Below are 21,429 nucleotides of genomic sequence, written 5' to 3'. Positions count from 1 at the left end.
AGGTCAAACCAGAAATCTCCCAGCTGCCTCCTGAGCTCAGCAAACAGGGACTTGAGGTCACTTCTCTGAGCTTCAAAGGGATGCTGGAGTCACATGAGTCAACACATGTAGAAGGACCTTAATAGTCGGTGGGCAGGGCCAGGCCAGGGCAGGGGAGGTGTGGAAAATTTAAGGAAGCACTCACACTTGCATAATCCTGAGTGTGATGAAGTTTGCCTCTAGGCACCTTACCTGCCTCGCCCTGAGTCCAGCCCAGCCAGCCAGGACTCTGGGCTTTAGATTGACAGCCTAGTTGCTGCTACAGTTGTTTCCCTACTTAACACCCTTCAACAGCACCCCAGCAGTACTGCCCCAGTAGCAGTAGTTGTAATGTGCTATCTATCATTACTAATATCAACAATAACAGCTAACATCGATTGACTACCTGGCAGCGTTCTAAGCACTTCATAGGTACTAACTCATTTAGTCCTTATGAGAATTCCATTATTACCTCCGTTTGCAGGTAAGGAAAGTAAGGCACAGAGAAGCTAAGGAATATGCCCAACAGGACACAGCTGGTAAGTGGTACCAAGCCAGGAATTGATCCCAGGTAGTCAGATTCTAGACTCTAAGCTCTTCACCACTACACCAAGCTGCTAAGATATGCTGGTCCCACTGGGTGAAGCCCAAACTCCATGGCAACAACCAAGCCCCTTCCTGACCTGGCCCCTTCCCCTGTCTCCAGCCTCCTCTACCCGCATTTCCTTGCCCTCTGGCCAAACCAAACTCCCTGGAGTGGCTATGAGGAAGCTGTCTTCTTCACACCTGTGACTTTGCAGCTGCCGTTCCCTCTACCTTTCCTTCCAACACCTGTTTCTCTATAGGCAAACTCCTTATTCATTTTTCTAGACCCATCTTAAGTTTCCTCTGTGAAATCTTCCTTGACCACCCCCAGACAGTTAATAGCTGACCTCAGCATCTTCAGAGTACCTTGACCTTCCTTGGTGCCCTCAAATTGCTGACTATCTGATGGGGTCTGATGGAGTAGACAGACAGGCAAACGTACATTCAACTTCTGTGAATTCAGCAATTACCTCCCGCAGGGAGTAGGTGGGAGAAATCATGCAAATGGTGTGAGTGTCCCCACGGGGTGGATGCAGGGTGGAAGAGTGAATCGCCGGCCCTTCTGCTGGTGTCCCTTCCTCCAGCTCTCATGATATGTGCATCCACAATTTAACAAATTGGATTTTGCAAACCTGGTCCCTAAAATCAAATCAGTGCTTTATCTGGTGCTCAGTCTGAGAAGCAGGGATCTGCTCCGTGGGGGAGCAGACACCAGCCACAGCCCCATGGACTCCTTGAGAGAGCGATGTGGGTCTGCAGTGTGACGTCTTCCTGAGAGAGGACAGGGTTACTTCCCTGGAAGTGATTATCTCCTTATGGGCTTGCTTTGGAATCTGACTCCCACACAGACTGTGACTGATCGGCCACGCTGATTCACAATCGTACTGCTTGGTTCCTGAGTCTGAGTCCTCGACATCCTGGGAATTCGTCCCATGGGTCTTCATATGTATTTCCTGGTGCCCAGGCTGTGTCCAGTCCCTGGCTGGGAGCTATTCTGCTCATCTTCGTTGGGCAGAGAGAGTGGATGAGGGCAGAGTGTCCCAGGAAACCACACCCAGCTTTGAGGCAGCAAGTTCTGACCCGTCTAAGAAACTGTAAATTACATTTGTCAGTCTTTTAACCTGTATTGGACACATCTGGGAGCAGATAACTTCCTGGTGAATCCCCTTCCTTGCATTTACTTCCCTTACAAAGACATAGGATGGCAGGGAAAAGGAATAACAGGGACGTTTGTATAATATCCTGTGATATGCGAATAAAGAATGGTGATTAAAACAATTGGAAATTCCCGCCCGAGAAGCCGCTGGTGAGGCAGAAACTAACCGAAGCATCCTAATAAGGAGAGGTCGGAAGGCAGGAGAGCTGAAGATGAGAGCTGTGACTCATGTGCCCATGTGTGGTGCCTGCAAGCTCTCCAGCCCGACAGCCCACGCGCTGCTAATGTGAGGGTCGCCTTGGATTTCTTTCAGCCCGTGAGATCTCAAAATCACGCCAGAATCTGGAGCTTTGGGTTTCTGTGAACTTGGGTAATAGGTCTTCCAAAATACCAGACCAATGAAATACCAAGTTCCTAGGGAGACAAAAGAAAGAGATGTTGAAGAAGAAAACGCCCATCCATTTTCTTTAAATTACAGTACATTTATCAAGCACTCAGATGTGCCAGCCTGACTGGGGGATAGGGGTGGGGTGGCAGGAGGCTGAGATTTATTCTACAGTGTTGGAATTTTCAGTTTCAAGGGATGATTAATGGTGGTGAGTGGGGAAGAGGGGAAAAATGTGCAACCAAGATGTCGTTCTCAAACTCTAAGCATCTGTGATAAATAAGTTATAAGTGATTTTACTCAAACAGTGGGGGGGTCTCTCTGCTACTTTTATTACAGTAGAATAAGCGACTCTAGTGGGGATTGATAAGGAGGGTCCAGATTTCAAGTGTATACATGGTTGAATCATTATTTTCTCATTCTGGCTCTCCCCCTCCAGCTGGTATATTTATCATTGAGGTTGAGGAGGGACAGTTGAAAATGAAAGTCCAATGGATGATGTAGCCTTGGCTGTGACCCTAGGAAACAGCATGTAATATAAATGGTCTCCTGCTGCAAAGGTGGATAAGACCTTTAGTGTTCCCTGGGCTGTGAGCCAGGTGGGGATTCTCTGGTTTGAGGCACTGAAGGAGAGATATGAACTGTGACCTGATCGTAGAACATACTGGGTTGGTCATCTCAAAGTCAGAGCAAAGAAACATGGTAAAATGTTAAAAGTCCACCCCAAGTGAGTCATTTAACCCTTACAAGGCTTCATCTGCTTTGTTTCCAAAAGGAGTTTGGATGAAAATCTGGGTTATTTAGACCCCAAATAAAAAATATAAACAACAGAAGTAGCATTAACAATTCATGAAGGAAGAATTGGCATATTCAATCATTAGAGTTGGGACGATTGGTTTTCCATCTGGAAAAAATAAACAAAAGGAATCCCTACCTCCCACCATAGGGGGAAAAACAAAAAGTGGTTCCGATACAGATTCCCAGGTCCCATGTTGGGCCTACTGTAACTTAGAACTTCATCATTTTTAAAGCCCTCCACAGACCACTTAGAAACCCCTAGTCTAGACTATTAACTCCCAGGGGGCAGGAACTTCAGGGCTTTTTTTGTCATTAAATCTTTTGCACCCTGGATGATCCCTGGAACATAATATGAACCCAGAAAATGTTTGAATGAATAGAAGATTTCAGATTCTAAAAGAAAAAAAATGAATTTCTAAAAAAGATTGTACATTTTTCTTTGGCTGTCATTGATAATGGAATAGATTATCATATATGCAGAATTATTTGGGATACTGACGTGGCTGAAAACAGGAGAGAAGAACTGAATGGAAAAATTTAGTAAGATCAGCATTTTCTTCTCAAAATCTAATTTACAGCTATTTGAAATTATTACACATACCTTGGGAGAAACTAGGCCCACCTCAAAATATTATTAAACCATATTTTAACTGTGATCATGATTATTCCTTTTTTCATTTATTAAGTGCCACTTTGTGTAGAAATACAATCTTTCTAGCACAAGTTTTTTCCTCTCTTTTTTATTTATTAAGGTGTAACTTAAACATGATAAACTTCACCAATTTTAAGTGCACAGTTTTGTTGAATTGTGGCATTTGTGTACAACCTATAATCACCACCATGGTCAAGATACAGAATGGTTTTCTCATCCTACAAAGTCTCCTCTGCCCCTTTGTATTCCATCCCCTACCCCCACCTCCAGCCTTAGGGAACTGCTGATCTGTTTAGGGTCTAACGCTCAATTAAAATAACAGTAATCCGGACTTCCCTGGTGGTCCAGTGGTTAGGACCCTGCGCTTCCACTGCAGGGGGCCCGGGTTCAATCCCTGGTCAGGGAACGAAGATCCTGCAAGCCGTGAGGCACAGCCAAAAGTAAAATAAAATAACAGTAATCATAATTGTAGAGTCAGGATTTTAAAATATTTTTGCCAGAGGAGAAATGACAAAGAAATTGGTAACCTAGCCAGCCGGACTGCAGCCCCGAGATGGATTACAGCTTCACTTGACAGTGAATCAGCCCCCCTGGAGACCCAGGGTTGGAGGCCACGGGAGAGCGTGCCGAGCCTTCAGAGACCTGGTACCTCAATAATTTTTTACAGATAACATGGTAAGACCTTTTTTATGATTACAGAAAGAGAACGCAAGGGTTGAAATACTCAGCTCAGATATACATCTGACAACTGGGTTTCTGAACATGCATCTGGACTCATTTTTAATCTGGTATCTTAAAAGAACCCCTGGGCCTTCCGATCTTTCTCAGAAGATTCTCAGTGACCATGCTGCTTGAAGATGAAGCATTCAAGTAAAGAAACTTCTGCCTCAGAGGATGTTTTCTTTATCTGAGGCTATTAATTAAAAAGCTCAGAGTCCCTGGTTCCCACCAAGATTTATTAGCCCAAACTGAAACACAGGAATGGTAGTAAGTCTATGAGAAACTAAATGCGGCCAAGACAAGAATGTGGAGATTTTGTATGGCGCTGTTGGGAGGGTCATCAGTTCTGCTTCCATGTGGGCACCAGGCACTGTTTGGGTCCTGAGACTACCACTGAAAAAGACAGGCAAATTACTGCTGCCTTCCTGTAGGCAGCAACTCGCATTCTGATAGTGGGAGGTGGGAACAAATAACATGGGTCCTCTCAGAGAAGAGAGCAGGGATGAAGGGAAAGCAGGTGCAGGACGGCTGGGGTAGGGGTGGGGTGAGCATTTTGGGTAGCTGGTCGAGGAAGACTGCTCTGAGGAGGTGATCTTTGAGCTGAGACCCAAATAACAAAAAGGAACCAGCTATTGCTAGAGAAAGAGTATTTTAGAAATCAGGACCAGTACATGCAAAGGCCCTGAGGTTGGTATGTTCCAGAAAGAAGGCAAAGATGGCCCGAGCACAGTGACCAAGGTGGAGAGGGGTACAAGCTGAGGTTAGAGAGATAAGAAGTCTTGCTCCAAAAGTGCAAACCTGAGCCCTCTTGAAAACAAAGTCACGAAGCCAGCTGTGCTGGTGCCCCTGTGCTCTGAGAGATGTGTCACTGCTGGGCCGTAGTTGGGAATGCTTACATTTGCAAAATCTCTTCTTATTTCCTCGGATACTGATGATAGATGAGCTGGCAGGGAAGGTAGAGCTTTTCTAGCCCAATCCCCTCATTTTACAAATGAGGGAACAGAGGCCCAAAGAGGGTAAAGTTCTTCCCTCATAACCCGGAGGAAATTTTTGCGGTTCATTATCACAGGTTGAGAGATCAATTTCCACCCTATATAAAGAGCTGCTGGCTGGCCGGTCTGGCGCAGAGTGAATGGTGGGGGAGAAGGGTACAAGAGGAGGTTGACAAAAATCCAAACGTTTGATCGCACACAGCAGCTAGGCTGTGGGAACACAGGCACGCCCATGCACTGAGTGGGAGGAGAAGTGAGTACAGCTCTCGAGCAGGCTAGCAGTTCTGGTAAAGTGAAAGCACGAGGTTGGTCAAAAACTGGAAAGAACTCAAATGTCACTGAACAGGTGCCTGGATAAATAAATCGCAGTCTCTCCAGACAATGGAATACTACTCAGCAATAAAAAGGAAAAAAATGCTGATCCATGCAGTTGACTCTCAAACACGCTGAGCAAAAGCAGCCAGGTACAAAAGGGAGTAAGTAAGCACACCGTTTTGCAGGAAGGTCTAAGTCAGGCAAAACTAATTTATAGTTTTCTGGGGCCAGGAGTGGAGGTCGACTGCAAAGGGTGCTGAGGGAACTTTTGGGGGTGATGAATATTTTTATATCTTGATTGTGGTGGTGTACATGTGCACACACATTTGTCAAAACTCTTAAGTAGGTCCTTTTATAATGTATGTAAATTATATCAATAAACTTGATTCTAAAAATTTTTTAAAGGAAGGGAAAAAGTAAAGCTTTTGGTTAAATTGCTATTTACCGGCTAAACAATTACCAAGCACCTCCATGTACAAGGCGCCATAACAGGTGCTGACCAGCTGTTGGTGCAGAACACGGTGGGACAGAGGCACCAACGCCAGCCCCTCTCTGTGAGCCCCATGATTCCCTCCGCCAGACAACCGGCCTCCCATCCTCTGCTCCCAGCCCGTCAGCCACCCAGAGACCACAATCAGAACCCAAGTCAGGGAAGGGACAGTGGCTACTAAGAGGAAAAGTACCTCTTCCTTTTGGTCTGAGAGGACCTAAAAATCCATAAAGCAAAAGGAATGGGAAGGAGATTGGGCTTGTTTGTGAACCAGGGCCCCGTCCTGACTGGTGTGCACCCACCCCTGTGTTTAGTAACCAACCTCCGTCTCTCTTGCTTCATAATGTTTGTTCAAATAATTTTGCTGAGCCCCAGTCTGAGGTATTAGCGTTGTTTGGCTTTAACTTTCCACGCTCATTGGCACAATATGTTTGTATCTAATTTCTGCAAGTTCTCCCGGCCTCCACTACTGCATGTATGTGTGTACAGGGCATCTGAAGTGGCCTGGGCAGGGGACAGCAGCTCTTTACAGATAAGCATGTCTCTCTACAGAAAGACCGTTTCTGTGTGTGGACTTTCACCTACAGTCATATTGTGTAGAGATGTGGCAGTTTCTCTCTATTTAATATTGCACAGATGGGTATCTGAAAACATGCTGCTCCAGACACCTAGAATGTGGTGTAGGGTTTTTAATTTTTAGAAAAATTAATCAGCCAAACAAGAGATACGTGTCAATGCCCAGCCCTCAGTGGCTGGGTTCTTGCCCACAGGTGAGGATAATACTTTCATTTTGGTATCATCCCACTTCTCAGACCTGGGGGAAGGAACAAAGGGGTCAAGGAGGTCATCCTCCTGGACCAACTGAGGGGACGGCAGCAGGTTGGCAGCCCTAAATCATCCTGTTCACTCCATTTTTCTTCCTTCCTTCAGAAACTTATGAGATTGCTCTGCCACGTGGAAGCAACATTACAGTCCTTATAAAGCCTGGGGTCCCAACTCTGCCAGCGAACGTATGTCACATCATCTCTAAAAAATGGGTAACCCCATTGTCCATCAAAGCCGGAGAGACAGCAGTCTTTTCCTTTAGCTGCCGGAATCCAGAGAATCACTTTGTTATCGAGATCCAGAAGAATATTGGTAAGTATGCACTCATGGATGGTTTGGCCTCCCTGCCTCTCTTTTACATGCTAAGCCAGCCTCTACTGCTAGAGAGGTGAGATCTGTTCTGAAACTCCGCACTCTCTTTAGCTTTTATGTGGCCATTCAGAGTTCTAAGTGCTTTACATGGTTTCAGCTTTTTAATCCTCAGAGCAGCCCTAGGAGAAATTCTCAAAGAAAGTAACTTGCCTAAGATGGCACAGCTGGTGTGTAGCAGCAAGACGGGAACCCAAGTATTCTGGATCCAGAGTCTTTGCCTGTAACCACTATGCCACACTGTTTTGTAACAGAGCTACGGATTCTCAGGTGATGCTCTGTCTGATGTGCTAAAAACATCTGGCTGAGCAGGAGCAAAAGTCAAGGGAGTTGGAGGACAGAAGAATTGGAAGGTTGAGGAGATAAGAGTGGGGAAATGGGTCCACAAGGCACAATGGGAAAAAACAGCAGCTTTGCAGGCTGAGGGAGCTGGGTTCGACTTCAAGTGCCAGGGCTACTGATCATGTGGCCTGATTGCATGGCTTCATATGAGTTACTTAACTGCCCTGTGATTTAGTTTTCTAGTCTGTAATATAAGAATCATTGTACCAACTGATAGGGGTGTTTTGAGGAAGAAATAAAATTATGGATTGAGAGTGCATGACACACCAGAATTCAACAAACTACAGGTAACTGGTATTATTAATCATAATTTGGGATAGGAGATTGACATAAGAAACAATAATCAGGCAGAAAGAATTAAAGGTATATTTTCCCAATCATTTTAAGGTGGCATGCCAACTAAGAACTAACAGATATATCAATAACAGTGAGAACACTATTTTGATCTCATCAAAGCCATACTCAGAAAACTTCTTCACCTTTAACTGAAAATAAATGAATTGGCAATAGATCATGGGAGAAGAAAAAGGATAAAATAAACCTTAAGAAGAAGGAATTCATAAAAATAAAAGGAGAAATTAAAGTACTTAAAACCAGTTTTAAAAACTGTGTTTGATAACTAAAACCAAGACCTGGTTCTGTGTAAAGACCAATTAAATAGACAAACTCTGACTAGTCTCCTGGAAAAAAGAAAGAGAAATTACAGATATACAGCATTGAATGTATAAATGTGGATTTAATGACATATACAAAGCAGACTGCTAAAATTGTAAGAGACTATGATAATAAATGTGAAAATCTGAATGACAGGATGATTTCCAGGGAAAACTTAATGAGCCAGATTGACTCAAAGAAAGGGAGGAAACCTGAATAAGTAAATAACCAAGGAGGAGATTGGAAAAAATGTCCAATGTGAAGGAGAACAGGGTTTGGGTTAGTTAGAGATGGTTTCATAGAGGAGTCCTATAAAACTCCAAGTAGCAGATAATTTCTATGATATTTAAACCATTCTAGAGGAAGGTTGACAAACCTTTTCTGTAAAAGACCAGAGAGTAAATATCTTAGGCATTATGTGCCAGATGGTCTCTGTCACAACTCCTCAGCTCTGCCATTATAGCACAAAATCAACCGTGGACAATAGATAAACAAATGGGCAATGAATATCCCACGTTTATTTACAAGAACAGGTGTTTGGCTGGATTTGGCCGTTTGCCAAACCCTAGTCTAGAGCATTAAAAGAGGTAAAGTTCACAGTTCATTTTATGAGGCTCTTACCACCCTGATGTCAAAATCTTCCACCACATAAAAAAGAAAACCATAGACCAATCTCTTATGAATATACATACATGCCAAAAAAATCCTAAGTAAAATATAAATACATCAAATCCAAAAAATTGCATTAAAAGACTAAAACAACAAGAGCAGGAGAGCTTATTGGAAGACGGAAGTTTAATGTACTGCTTTGTGTGATTAGGTGAAAGGGAAGAAACTGCATTTGATCATCTTAATAGATGGTCTTAAATGTTTTTAATAAAACGCTCTTAGTAAACCAGAAATAGAGGGATGTTTTCTTAAGCCAATAAATTGTATCTATCAAAAACTGATAACAGGGGCTTCCCTGGTGGCTCAGTGGTTAAGAATCCACCTGCCAATGCAGGGGACACGGGTTCGAGCCCTGGTCTGGGAAGATCCCATATGCCACAGAGCAACTAAGCCCGTGCGCCACAATTACTGAGCCTGCGCTCTAGAGCCCGTGAGCCACAACTACTGAGCCCACGTGCCACAACTACTGAGCCTGTGCTCTAGAGCCCATGAGCCACAACTACTGAGCCCACGTGCCACAACTACTGAAGCCCGTGCACATAGAGCCCATGCTCCGCAACAAGAGAAGCCACTGCAATGAGAAGCCTGCATACCGTGACAAAGAGTAGCCCCCGCTCACCACAACTAGAGAAAGCCCGCGCACAACTACGAAGACCCAGTGCAGCCAAAAATAAATAAATAAAGTAAATTAAAAAAAAAAAAAAAGACTCCATGCTTCCACTGCAAGGGGCATGGGTTCGATCCCTGGTAGGGAAAGTTCTGCATGCCTTGCGGTGCGGCCAGGAAAAAAAAAAACTGATAGCAAATATATTTAACAGCCAGACATAGAAGCGTTACCAATAAATCAAGGAACAACATAAGGATTCTCACTATGCATGCTTTTGGTCACCATTATTCAAAAGTTCTAGTTAAGTATTTAATCTTAATAAATACATAGAATGTATATGAAATAAAATATACAATTTTACTGAAAGACCAAAGAGAAGATGTAAATAAATGGAGAGATATACCATGTTACTTGATGAAAATCTCAGTATTTTTTTTTAATATATTTATTTATTTATTTTTGGCTGCATTGGTCTTTGTTGCTGCACGTGGGCTTTCTCTAGTTGTGGTGAGCGGGGGCTACTCTTTGTTGAGGTGCGCGAGGTTCTCATTGCTGTGGTTTCTCTTGCTGTGGAGCACGGGCTCTAGGTGCATGGGCTTCAGCAGTTGTGGCGCGCAGGCTTCAGTAGTTGTGGCTCACAGGCTCTAGAGCACAGGCTCAGTAGTTGTGACTCATGGACTTAGTCGCTCCGCAGCATGTGGGATCTTCCCGGACCGGGTCTCAAACCCATGTCCCCTACATTGGCAGGCGGATTCTTAACCACTGCGCCACCAGGGAAGTCCCTCAGTATTTTTTAAGTGTCATTTCTCCCCCAAATTAATTTGTGAGTTTAAGTCAATTACAATTAAAATCTCAATGAAGCTTTTACAGAGCTGAGAAGACTATTGATATACTTAAGAACTCAAAGGAGTAGTGTGTTGCTATTAAAAGAATGAAGTAGATCTATGTATTTGACATGGAAAGATGCCCCAGGTCATTTTGTTCCATTGAAAACAATGCAGCTTTTAGTAGGAGAATAGTTTGTATAGTTTAATCCCACTTTATTGAATACACATAATCATATGGAGCCCAAAGTCTGGGGGGTTAAACACCAAAATGCTAGCCTTATATTATTTCTATAGTGAGTAGGGGAGGGGAACAGGTGACATTCATTGTCTTTTTTCTGTTCTTCTGTAGTGTCATTTTTTTACAAGCATGCATTACTTTTACAATCAATTAAGCCGAGAAAGTGACTGCCATCTTGAAAAAGGAGAAGGGTACTGGGACTTCCCTGGTGGTCCAGTGGTTAAGACTCGGCCCTCCCAATGCAGGGTGCCCGGGTTCGATCCCTGGTCAGGGAACTAGATCCCACATGCCACAACTAAGAGTTTGCATGCCACAACAAAGATCCCGCCTGCCGCAACTAGGACCCAGTGCAGCCAAATAAATAAATAAATATTATTAAAAAAAAAAAAAGGAAAAGGGTACCACAATCTTATCTCACAAGACACATCTCACAAGACCAGTCTCACACACAGACCACACACAGTTTACCATATAGTAAAAACCCATGCTCACAATTTTTGAAAATGTTATGAAAATAAAAATTTTAGATTATAAATCTAGACACTGGAATCAAGTTCAGTGTTCTGCTTGCCTCTTGTTTTTAAAAACCTTTCCTGAATAAACATTCTGAAAGTTTCAAAGTTTAGCCCCTCTGCAGTCATCCCTTCTTTTTTTTAATTATTATTTTTTAAAATTTTATTTTATATTAGAGTATAACTGATTTACAATGTCATCCCTTCTTGAATGGCCCCATTAAAGCTAATGAAAGTAGAAGTCTGTGCTGGGGAAAATGAGGTGTGAATCACTTCAGAAATTACACTTCTCCGTCCTCTGGATAGGAATCATTTCAGTTATTTAACATTTTTGCACTGGACGGGGAGCAGAAAACTTGGAGGCATGCCCATCATTTTGACTACTCTTACTTGTGTATCCATTCTGAAAACAAAGCTCTTAGCAACAAATTAAAAAGTGCTCGCACAACCTGACACCGCCAGGGTCACATGGCTGGTGGCAGAGCCATGGCTGAGAGACGGGGCTTTTTGACTCCCGGTACTTGGTAAGAAATTAAATCAGAGTCGCTTGGGTGGCCCAGGCATGTGTATTTTTTAAACGTCCTCCAAGTGAGTCTAGTGTGGAACCAGGGCTGTGAACCGCTGCTTTAGTAGGGTTAAGTGATCCCACAAGAACACAGAACCCAGTAGGGCACATGGGAAGTGTAGTTGAAATGTTATGAAAGAGATGGCTTGATAGAAACACTGAAGTTTCCACGAGCTCCAAAAACTAGGTACTATCCTTACCTACACACAAAATCTAATTTTAGCTGCATTTGTCACCTTGTTATCTAACCTTGTTTTATTGGTTAAGCAACGCAGTGCATTGGCAAGAACGAAAGTCAAAAGTCGACCAAACACAGCCTGGGCTTTTGTCCTAGGAGCGTGTGCACTGTGAGCGCCACACGACTCACCCAGACTCCAGGGCTGCTCTGCAAAAGTGAGAGGTTTGACGTGATGACCTCAGAGGTCCTAGACAGCTCTGAAATTCTCCCATAATTCCATTTCGAGTTGGCACTAGCTTCAGATACTCCACTGGAGCAGCAATAAAGACTTGCAGATTATTATTACAGTGGCCAAAGTCCATTGCACCTTTCAGATTCCCCGCTGGAGGCAACAGAAGCCTCACTATCAGGCTGCCTGCTTTCTCTTAGTGCCTCCCTGATGGCAACGTTTCTCCCTTTGTTTTAAAAAGGCTTAGGAAACAAAGTACGTCAAAGGATGTCATTAAGTGTTAGCCTTTGGGGAAAAAAAATTCAACTGCAGTGGTAATAAAACACCAGCATTAAAGCCAGGAGGCAAGAAGATGACCTTGCCTCCAGGTTCCAGCCATTAAGGGGCTGTACATTCAGAGCATACTCAGTCTGTTGATGAATGTGTTGATGGGAAAACCAGTTTTAAAAGGTAGAGCTTGGCGCAGCACCCTAAAAATTGAGAAATCATGACTCTTTCGGTATAGAGGAAGTAGGATATGTATCCCAAAGCAAGGCTCCACTGCAAAGGGCCTCCCTCTGGCTTCCAATAGGGCCTGGGCAGAGATCCACCAACTGGACTAACTTTATCTGGAAAACAGTGCGGGTCTCCCCTCCCCGACCCGTGCTATCCCAAAAGTAGAGTGTTCCTATGACATTTTTCACAAGCCAAAATGGCGTTAAGTCAAAGAAGCAATTACCTTAGGACACATCTTGCTAACGGATGTGCAAAGTAATTGAAATAAAGCACAAATGCTCACGGACAGAGTTCAGAGCTGTAGCAGCATGATGCTGAGATGCTGTGTCGTTCCCGGGGAAGGAGCTTGGCGGTGCCACTCTCGGGGTACCCACTGCCTCTGTAATGGCTCCCTGCAAAACAAACCCTGAACGCTCTTTTCGCTTTCCACCTTTTTTCATAAAAGCAAAAATTCTCTTTGGATTTATTTTGGTTAGCGGAAACAAGTACCAATGAATGCAAGTCTTTCGTGAAAGCAAAGTGGAATAAAGCGAACGTTCAAAAAGCAGGGGAAACTTGTGGTTAGGAGGTGACTTGGGTCTGGTTCCCTAGAAGCAGAGCCTGACATGGGGATTCTTGTCTTTAAGTCATGAGTCAAGAGAGTGCCCTCGGAAGAAACCTGTGAAGAAGTGAGGAAAGCAGGGTAGAACGAGGACAGTGAAGCAAAGATGTGGTTTTAGCTGCAGGCTGATCTGGAGCTTGAGTGAAAATTGCCAGGCTGTGTCACGTGAATCAGGGATGTCAGGCTTTTCACTCCTGGGTTGGCAGTGATTGGCTGTGGGTTGACACTCCCTGCTGGGATGGGAGTCAGGGGCAGGGAAACCTCTCAGGCTTTTCTGCCCCAAGGCAGCTCCCTCCAGCCAAGGCACTTCCCCAGAGAGGGATGCATCCGTGAGCCATTGGCAGCCAACTTTCATGTAGCCAGGAAATGGGTGGGCCCCCCAGAAAACACCCCCTCCAAAGAGTTCACTACAGGGGCTGAGGAGGGGCAGTGAGTGGCCCAGTAGCGTTTCTGACCAGATTGTTTTGTGACTGTGTTTCAGACTGCATGTCAGGTCCATGTCCTTTTGGAAAGGTTCATCTTCAGCCCTCAACGTCGGTGTTGCCCACCCTCAACAGAACCTTCATCTGGGATGTCAAAGCTAACAAGAACATCGGTCTAGAACTGCAGTTCTCCCTCCCTCGCCTGAGGCAGATCGGGCCGGGGGAGAGCTGCCCCGATGGAGTCACTCACAGCATCAGCAGCCGCATTGACACCACGATGGTCAGGATCGGAACCTTCTGCAGCAACGGTACTGTGTCCCGGATCAAAATGCAAGAGGGAGTGAAAATGGCCTTGGACCTCCCGTGGTTCCTCAACAGAAACGTCTCCGGCTTCAGCATCACAAACCGGTCGTCTATAAAACGTGAGCTCGCCATGCCCTCCCCTCTGTTTGCTGAGATTGAAACCTACAAAATCACCCTTGCTCTCCATCAGAAATGGTCAGATGTCGGCAATTGTGTGATTCTATCTGAATACCTTAAAGGAAGTCCCACTCTTCTGTAAGCATGTGGGCGAGTCCTGGTGTGAACCCACCCTCCTCAGTTAAACAAACCAGGTGGTAACTCTTTCCTTTGTCCTTTGTATGTGAGGCTTGTTTTCAAGAAATGAAACGGGACTGGCTCTACAGACCTTAATGACTCTGTTTCTCATGTCTTTGTCCTGTCTTCTGTCTCTTTCACAGTTTCTAGAATTGTATCGGTGGTATGCCAGAGCTGGCCCACAGCAGCTCATGAGTGCCAATGTTAAGTGTTCTGGAATTTTGTGAGCTGGTATTAAACAGAGCCATTACTAAAAATAAAATTATATAAACTTACAATTAAATAAATTAGTTTAGGAACAAAGGTAATAAGTACTCAAAATTCATCACTTCGTAGTTAGTATACTGCATTTTACTATTTATGCTTTGAAGTTAGGTATGCCCATTGGATCTGTATGGTGAAAATCCTATGTGATGGTGAGAGGGCTGTCCATCTCCTTCCAACTCCACGTTCATCCATCTCCTGTTGGTAGCCTGAAATCAGCTATAGTGGGAGTCTTTACACCAAGGAAGTGGGCAGACACTACAAATTAAGGCTTTATTTTTTTTCCCCTGCTGGGTTGAATATTAAACATATACTCACACACCACTGATGTATCCTCATTCTCACTCTTTACCTTGAGTATAAACATGCCATATCCAGACCCAGTGCTCAGGACCTAAGACCCACCTTCACCTCTTCTCTAACCCCTGTTCCCCCACCTATGGATGACCAGGGCAGGGTCTAATCACCTCCTATTCTCTCATTTGGGTTCCACCCCCAACAGGCCTGTGCATCATCGAATCTGTGTTTGAAGGTGAAGGCTCAGCCACCCTGATGTCTGCCAACTACCCGGATGGCTTCCCCGAGGACGAACTCATGACGTGGCAGTTCATCATCCCTGCGCACCTGCGGGCGAGCGTCTCCTTCCTCCACTTCAATGTCTCCAACTGCGTGAAGAAGGAGGAGCGGGTTGAGTACTGCATCCCAGGCTCCACCACCAACCGCGAGGTGTTCAAGCTGCAGGACAAGCAGCCTGGGAACATGGCCGGGAACTTCAACCTCTCTCTGCAGGGCTGTGACCAAGATGTCCAAAATCCAGGCATCCTCCGGCTGCAGTTTCAAGTATTGGTCCAACATCCACAAGATGAAAGCAGTAAGTAAGCCTCACTTTCCTTCCCCTCCCCCTCCTCCAGTGCCTTCTTTCCTTCCTGGGTAGTCTGCTTGGGCTGAGGTTCCCTTCCTACTTCTTGTCTGTGGCTCTGGCACACTTGGACTCTGGACCCTGTAAGACTTTCAGGAAGTGTGTTGCTAGGCAGTGAGACCAGGTCACTGGTGAATGCCGGGCATACTGTTCCACTTCAGCACAGTAAGAAGCTAAGATGATCTTGCATTCAGGGTGATAAGTTGTTTTTAATGAAGACATTGGAAGGTTACCTTCTAGAGCTCATGTCTTGACTGACCCTACAGTGTGAATCAGGATGTCACTAGCACCGTGAACAGTGATGATAACACTTTTATTGTCTGAGTGCCAAGCCCTGCGCTAAGCACACCACTCACATGGTCTCAGCTAATCCTTATTATAGCCTTGCAGGGGAAACAGGAATTATCTTCATTTATTGATGAGAAACCAGAAGTTTCAGAAAGGTTATGGAACTAGCCCAGTATCACACAGTTTGCCAGGAGCAGAGCAATCTCAGAACCCAGAGCCTGTGCTTCTGGACCACACAGAACCCCAGGTTCTGTGAGAATGAGGTTGTGTATCATTCCATACACATTTACTGAGATGCCGTGAACCTAGAGAAGGGTCATCAGGGCCAGGACTGCAGCGAGGCTGTATGCCCAGGGCACAACACTGAAGGAGGCACCTGCTCTGAGGAGCTCCCTCTCACAGAGGCTCTCACCCTCAGGGTTGTGTCAGTACAAGGTCAGCCCCCGAAAGTGAGCACCTCCTTAAAACTTGCTCCCTGGGTGCCCTTGCCTCACGGAGAGGAGTGGCATGGATCTTGAGAAAAAGGTACAGGATGAGTTCAGAGTGGCTATTCCTGGGGCTCATCTATGAGCTGGAGTCTGTGAGTTGTGACAAGTGGTCTTGAACCAGGACATCTGTGATGTGTGCTGAGGATGGGTTCTGCCCACAGGGTTGATTCTCATCCTTGTTTTTAATATTATTTACTTCCGGGAAGTAGACAGAAGCAGGCAGAGAAATTGAGAATGTGAAATGGCATGGCTGATAAACACCTGAAAAGTGACCATGTGGGATCCACTCCCAGGGTTGCCCATCTGACACCGTCTTGGGAGTGCCCGCTCGGCACCCACTTGGAGCCCGGCTCCTCAGGAAGCCTCAGTGCCTTCATATCTTGACCCAAGATTCCTTCTAATTCACAATAACTGTGTACAAGGCATAAGTTTATATATACATGTGTGTATGTGCATGTGTGTCCACTGACACATTTTGATGACTCTATGTCACAATTTTATCAGAATGTTGAAAACAGCCATGAAAGGATTCAGAAATGGAGTGGGTTTGAGTTTTAGAAGACACAGGGATTTGTTTATCATCTCAGTCACGGTGAAGTGCTGCTGATTAATTCTGTTTCCTGTAACATCAGCTGGGTTGATTTCTAAATATAATCAAATTGTTAAACATGCTGTTACCAGCATCAAGAAGGATATGGCTTCAGTTTTGAGGTAAATAGTGGTTAACTGCCCTTTAGATGTGTTTAGCACTGTCAAGGCTTTACATCAAGCATGGTTTGCATTTTTCTAGGCAAGTGAGTGAACTTGGCCAGCAGAAGTATCTTTACTTAGGCGATGCTGGAGTTCCTGAGAGCTCTGATTTCTGGACATCTCCATCTTGATTCTCTGAATCCCAACGTGGACCCTAAGTTTCAAGAGATTGCCCAAGGCAGCCAGCCCTGTGCACTCACACGTTTGTCTGGTTCTGTAAATATGTGTGGACAGCTTGTTTTGCAGGCAGCATGGCCCAGTGGTTAAAGGCACTTACTCTGGAATTGGCCTGCGTGGATTCAAAATCCTGATTCCCCTACTTACTGTGTGAGCCTGGGCAAGTCACTTAACTCCTGTGTGACTCAGTTTATCTTCAAATAGAGATAATAGGACTGTCCTCGTAGGGGTGTTGTGAGGAGCAATGAGGTGGCAGTGCCTGGCAGGTTGTAAGCACTCTTTAAATGTTATCCTGCAAGGCTCTAGGTCAAGGAAGGGATACAAAGTTGAAAAAGACACAGCACTGGTCCTTAGACGTTAGCCTGTAATCCAGAAGACAGATGAGACTTATAGGATGCAGGAGGTCACTTCCCAGAAGGAGTTTCTTCTTTTTATTTTCTTTTCATATCTTGTTGATTTTATTTTAATAATTGCAATCTGTGTACCCTATTGGTGTAATATTTGGTCTCTACGTGGGTGGCCATTTCTCCACGGGCTCCTCTGGGGATGCAGTGGATAGTTGTAGGTGCCCAGGACTCTCTCTCTATACACTGTGCATCACTGGGATGGACAGAGTTCTCCAGGGTGGGGTCTCTTGGTTCTGCGTCAGCCGATTCTGTCTGTTATTTTCATTCACTCTCTTCATCAGCTGGTGGTAACAAATGCTGTTGGTCTGGTTTCTCTCTTGTACTTTCTTGCACAGATGATAGATGTTTCAGAGAAAATTTTGGCTGCCATCTCTACCCACTTGGCTCTCTTCCACACCTTGGCACTGTCTCTGCACTTGTATTGGCAGGGGTCATCCCCTCCATCCTTTCCTGAGTGCTTGTGGTTGGCTGTTCCCTGCTTGTGGTTGGTTGTTCTGTGCTTGTAGTTGGTTGTTCCCCAGCTGTGGTTGGTTGTTCTGTGCTAGGGGTGGTTGTTCCACGCTTGTGTTTGTTTTGTACTTATGGTTGGTTGGTCCGTATCTGTGTTAAACTCCTATGGTTTGCCAGTAACTTCAGCCATGCTGAAGCCTCCCAGTGGTGTGCGCCAGGGTTCCTGATCTCCCTACATATACCTTCTCCTAGGCAATGAGGAGCCACACTCTTCAGCTCTGTTTGTTCATCAAGTCACTGCTCCAGCCTATGGTAGCCCTGGGATGGCTTAGTCATCACAAAACACCCCTCCTAACACCCTGGGGGGTGGTGAGGGGAGGGAGGGGGATGCACAAGGAAATTTCTGTGGGTGATGAATATATTCACTATCTTGATTATGTTGATGTATATACAGGTGTGTATATAGGTTCAAAACTAGGCAAATTTACACCTTAGATATGTACAGATTATTGTAATTCAATTATTGCTCAATAAAACTGCTTAAAAATTATGTTCTCTGTAAGAAAACAAACAATTTTGGAAAGAAAAGAACAATTTTTGGTGAGGGAGAGTAGTTTATCACTGACATTGTTTAGAAACACTAGAGCATAGTGACAATAAAAACAAGCCTGGATTTACTCAGATTATTATTGTTTTAAAATTCTCTGTTCCCCTTTATTCCCCCACAGGGAATGAAATATCCCCACTGCCCTGACCTGGATAGGCCACTGCATGACTCCAAGTCACTTAGCAAGAAGGTGTCCTAATCTATGTGGGATTTGTGGCCTCCAAACACTGTTATGGAGGGTGGGGTTGGTGATTTTCTGTACGGCGAGTTTTTGTCCCTTCTGAGGGTCTTTAGTTGTTTACAGCATAAGGTAGGTTACAACACACACCACTAAGAGGTAGATGGCTGGAAGCAATTCATTTGTGTGCCTTTTTGGTGGGTGCCCTGCCACCCTATACACATCATGCCTCTCCTCTGGGCCCCCTCTCCCCAGCCCAAGCAGCAGTGCTGAGCCCTTCTTCCTCCTTGCACAGGAGATAAAGTGTTAAGGGGGATTTTGTCTCAGGTGCTCACTGCTCACCCAGTCCTTGTTCCCAATGTCTGGCTGACTTTGGACACTGAAGGACCCATCTGGTCCTCCACCTCGAAGGACCCCACCTGCATTCCTTGTCACACACCTGCCTCTTCCTTTCTTTCCTCCCCATCAGCAGAGACACACACTCAACCCCTGGATGAAGGAGCCTTTCACAAACTGTCAATTTTGTTTTAACCCTCCCTGTTAAAGATTCAGTCTCTGTGGTTGGCTAGCTGGGCCACTGGAGACCAACAGATAGTTCTGGAGTCTCTGGCTTTGCTCTGCAGTTACTGTCTGTACCAGTCATTACTTGGAGTGGTGGATTTCTCTTGGGTCTCTTGGTCCTGCTCTGGCTGATTTTGATTCATTTTCTTATTCAGACTGTGGCAAGAGACTGATATTGTTGGAGTCTTACTCTCGGGTGTTCTCAAACCCCCTTGAAAGGGTCTTTTTACCTTCATGGCTTTCTTTTGCACCTGGAAAAGCAACAGAGTGAGCCCAGAGTGGCTTTGGTTTGGGGGAGGAGGATAGTGACTGAGTGGGAGCGGAGGCTTCATGAGAAGGGGTGTGCGTTGAGAAGGGCATTGGTACCCAGCAAGGACAAGTTCAGAGTCTTAGCGGGGGAGTCTTTGGGAAAAAGAGGAGCATGAAGAAGGCATTCTGACATTGCCACTGTCTCTGAACTTGGGTTGACAGGGGCTCTTCTTTCATTCCTTTCTTTGGTGCTGGGAATGCGTCGTTGTACATGTGTGTGCAGGTCCCCTTGGTCATAGCAGAGCCTCCCATTGCCTACCCAGGGAGACTGCCCTTCTTCTATGTCAATGACCCCTGGACAGTGAGGCTCCACACCCTTCAGTTTTGCTAGGTCAGCAAGCACTATCCCCAGCGAGTGGTGTCTAAGGGTAGGCTTAGACTAAAGAAGGTACCACTCTTGACACTTCCAGGGTGGGGCATGCTGGGAGGCCTCGAGATTGTGGCTGGAGAAAGGGAGTGTTTCCTCAACACCCTCTAAAGACGTGTCCCAAACCGACCTGCCACCCCTCCTCGTCTCCCCACGTTCAATCCCTGTGGTGCACGTGGCAGGGAAAAGGGGATTCCTCCAAACAATTTCCCACGGCCACCCCCATTCAGTGGTTCATTCTGTTGTCTCCCCATCACTACCATGTCTCGTTTATCCATCTGAATGTCTGTGTCCCACTAAACTCCCAATCAGGCATCTTGTCTTATTCCTCTGTTTTCCTACACTCAGCACAGTTTCCAGCACATTCCAGGCCCTCCATAAACCCTGTCGCACTAATCTCAGGAGGCAGCCTCTTGTCCAAAGTGGCTTGAGAGCCAGATGCACTATCCAAAGGCACAGCCCCTCAGAAGGGGCAAGGTAGATGGGACACAGTGGGGGCACCAGGAGCCTGGCTGCTGGGGGAATCAGACAAGGACAAGAGCATCAAAAACAGAGTGGAGGCAGAGCTGGGAGGGTTTCTCAAGCCAAAGAGGGCGGCTGTCACAGCAACCATGCAAAGCCAGAGCCTCAGCAAGGGTGGAAGCAGCTGTCAGAGGCACCCTGACCCCTCATCATCCACAGTAGGACCTGACTACAGTGGGCCCAGACTGAAAAAAACCAAATTCTGAATGTGGGCAGCAGGCAGATGTTACCTTGTACCTGATTGTCCCTCCCCCCACCCTACTCTGTACTCTCTCTCTACTTTGCTGACAATATCAATTTAGCTAAAACTAGACCCAGAGGACTCCTGCAGAGAATATCTTTCCATGGCTTGAGCACAAGTGTCCTGTGTCTTAAGATGAGTAATGTACAAGCTGCCGTGGCTGATCTGGCCAGCTGTGACCAGATGTGTGAGCATGGATGGCTTACGTTGCCCAAAACGTGCAGTTCAGCAATGTCAGAGAGCTTGATTTACATTTGTCTCCACCAAACATCTTGCTTTTCAGTGCTGCATAATGCACTCTCATCTTTTTTGATGATACAATACTACCATGCCATACCTGGCATTATTACCACTCCATTACCTGGAGATATAAAAAATAATTTTGGTCCTCTTGGAGTTTCATCTAATAGTCACCGTAGAGAGAGAACTTCTCTGTCGTCCCACACAGCCTGTCTCTCATTTTCTGATACTATTTCTAAAAGGTTCAAATGGCCGTGCTGATAACGATCATATGAGTTAATAGTGGTCTACCTGTCTATGTTACTCCCTTTAGTGGGAGCAGACTGCTAGCCTACTACCTTTTGCATCCTCCTCTAGCTTCTGGAAGATACGTTTACTTGCTCTGAAAATACCAGCAGACTAAGTGTACCTTCAAGCCCT

General features: G+C 45.4%; 1 protein-coding gene across 2 annotated transcripts in view; it reads left to right on the top strand.

The window, feature by feature from the left end:
* The window catches only part of CDCP1 (CUB domain containing protein 1), a 55,525-nt gene that overhangs the window by 17,677 nt on the left and 16,419 nt on the right, over positions 1-21,429 (top strand). For both annotated transcript variants that reach the window (XM_061196626.1, XM_061196625.1), the window contains exons 2-4: positions 7,042-7,248; positions 13,704-14,066; positions 15,008-15,376. In XM_061196626.1, coding sequence (XP_061052609.1) covers positions 7,042-7,248; positions 13,704-14,066; positions 15,008-15,376 — 939 coding nt within the window. The remainder of the gene's footprint in view (positions 1-7,041; positions 7,249-13,703; positions 14,067-15,007; positions 15,377-21,429) is intronic.

Source organism: Eubalaena glacialis, chromosome 7 (genome assembly GCF_028564815.1).
Source record: "Eubalaena glacialis isolate mEubGla1 chromosome 7, mEubGla1.1.hap2.+ XY, whole genome shotgun sequence".
NCBI classification, from domain to species: Eukaryota; Metazoa; Chordata; class Mammalia; order Artiodactyla; family Balaenidae; genus Eubalaena; species Eubalaena glacialis.
Note: the sequence above shows the minus strand (reverse complement) of the source record. Positions and strands in the feature narration are given on the sequence as shown.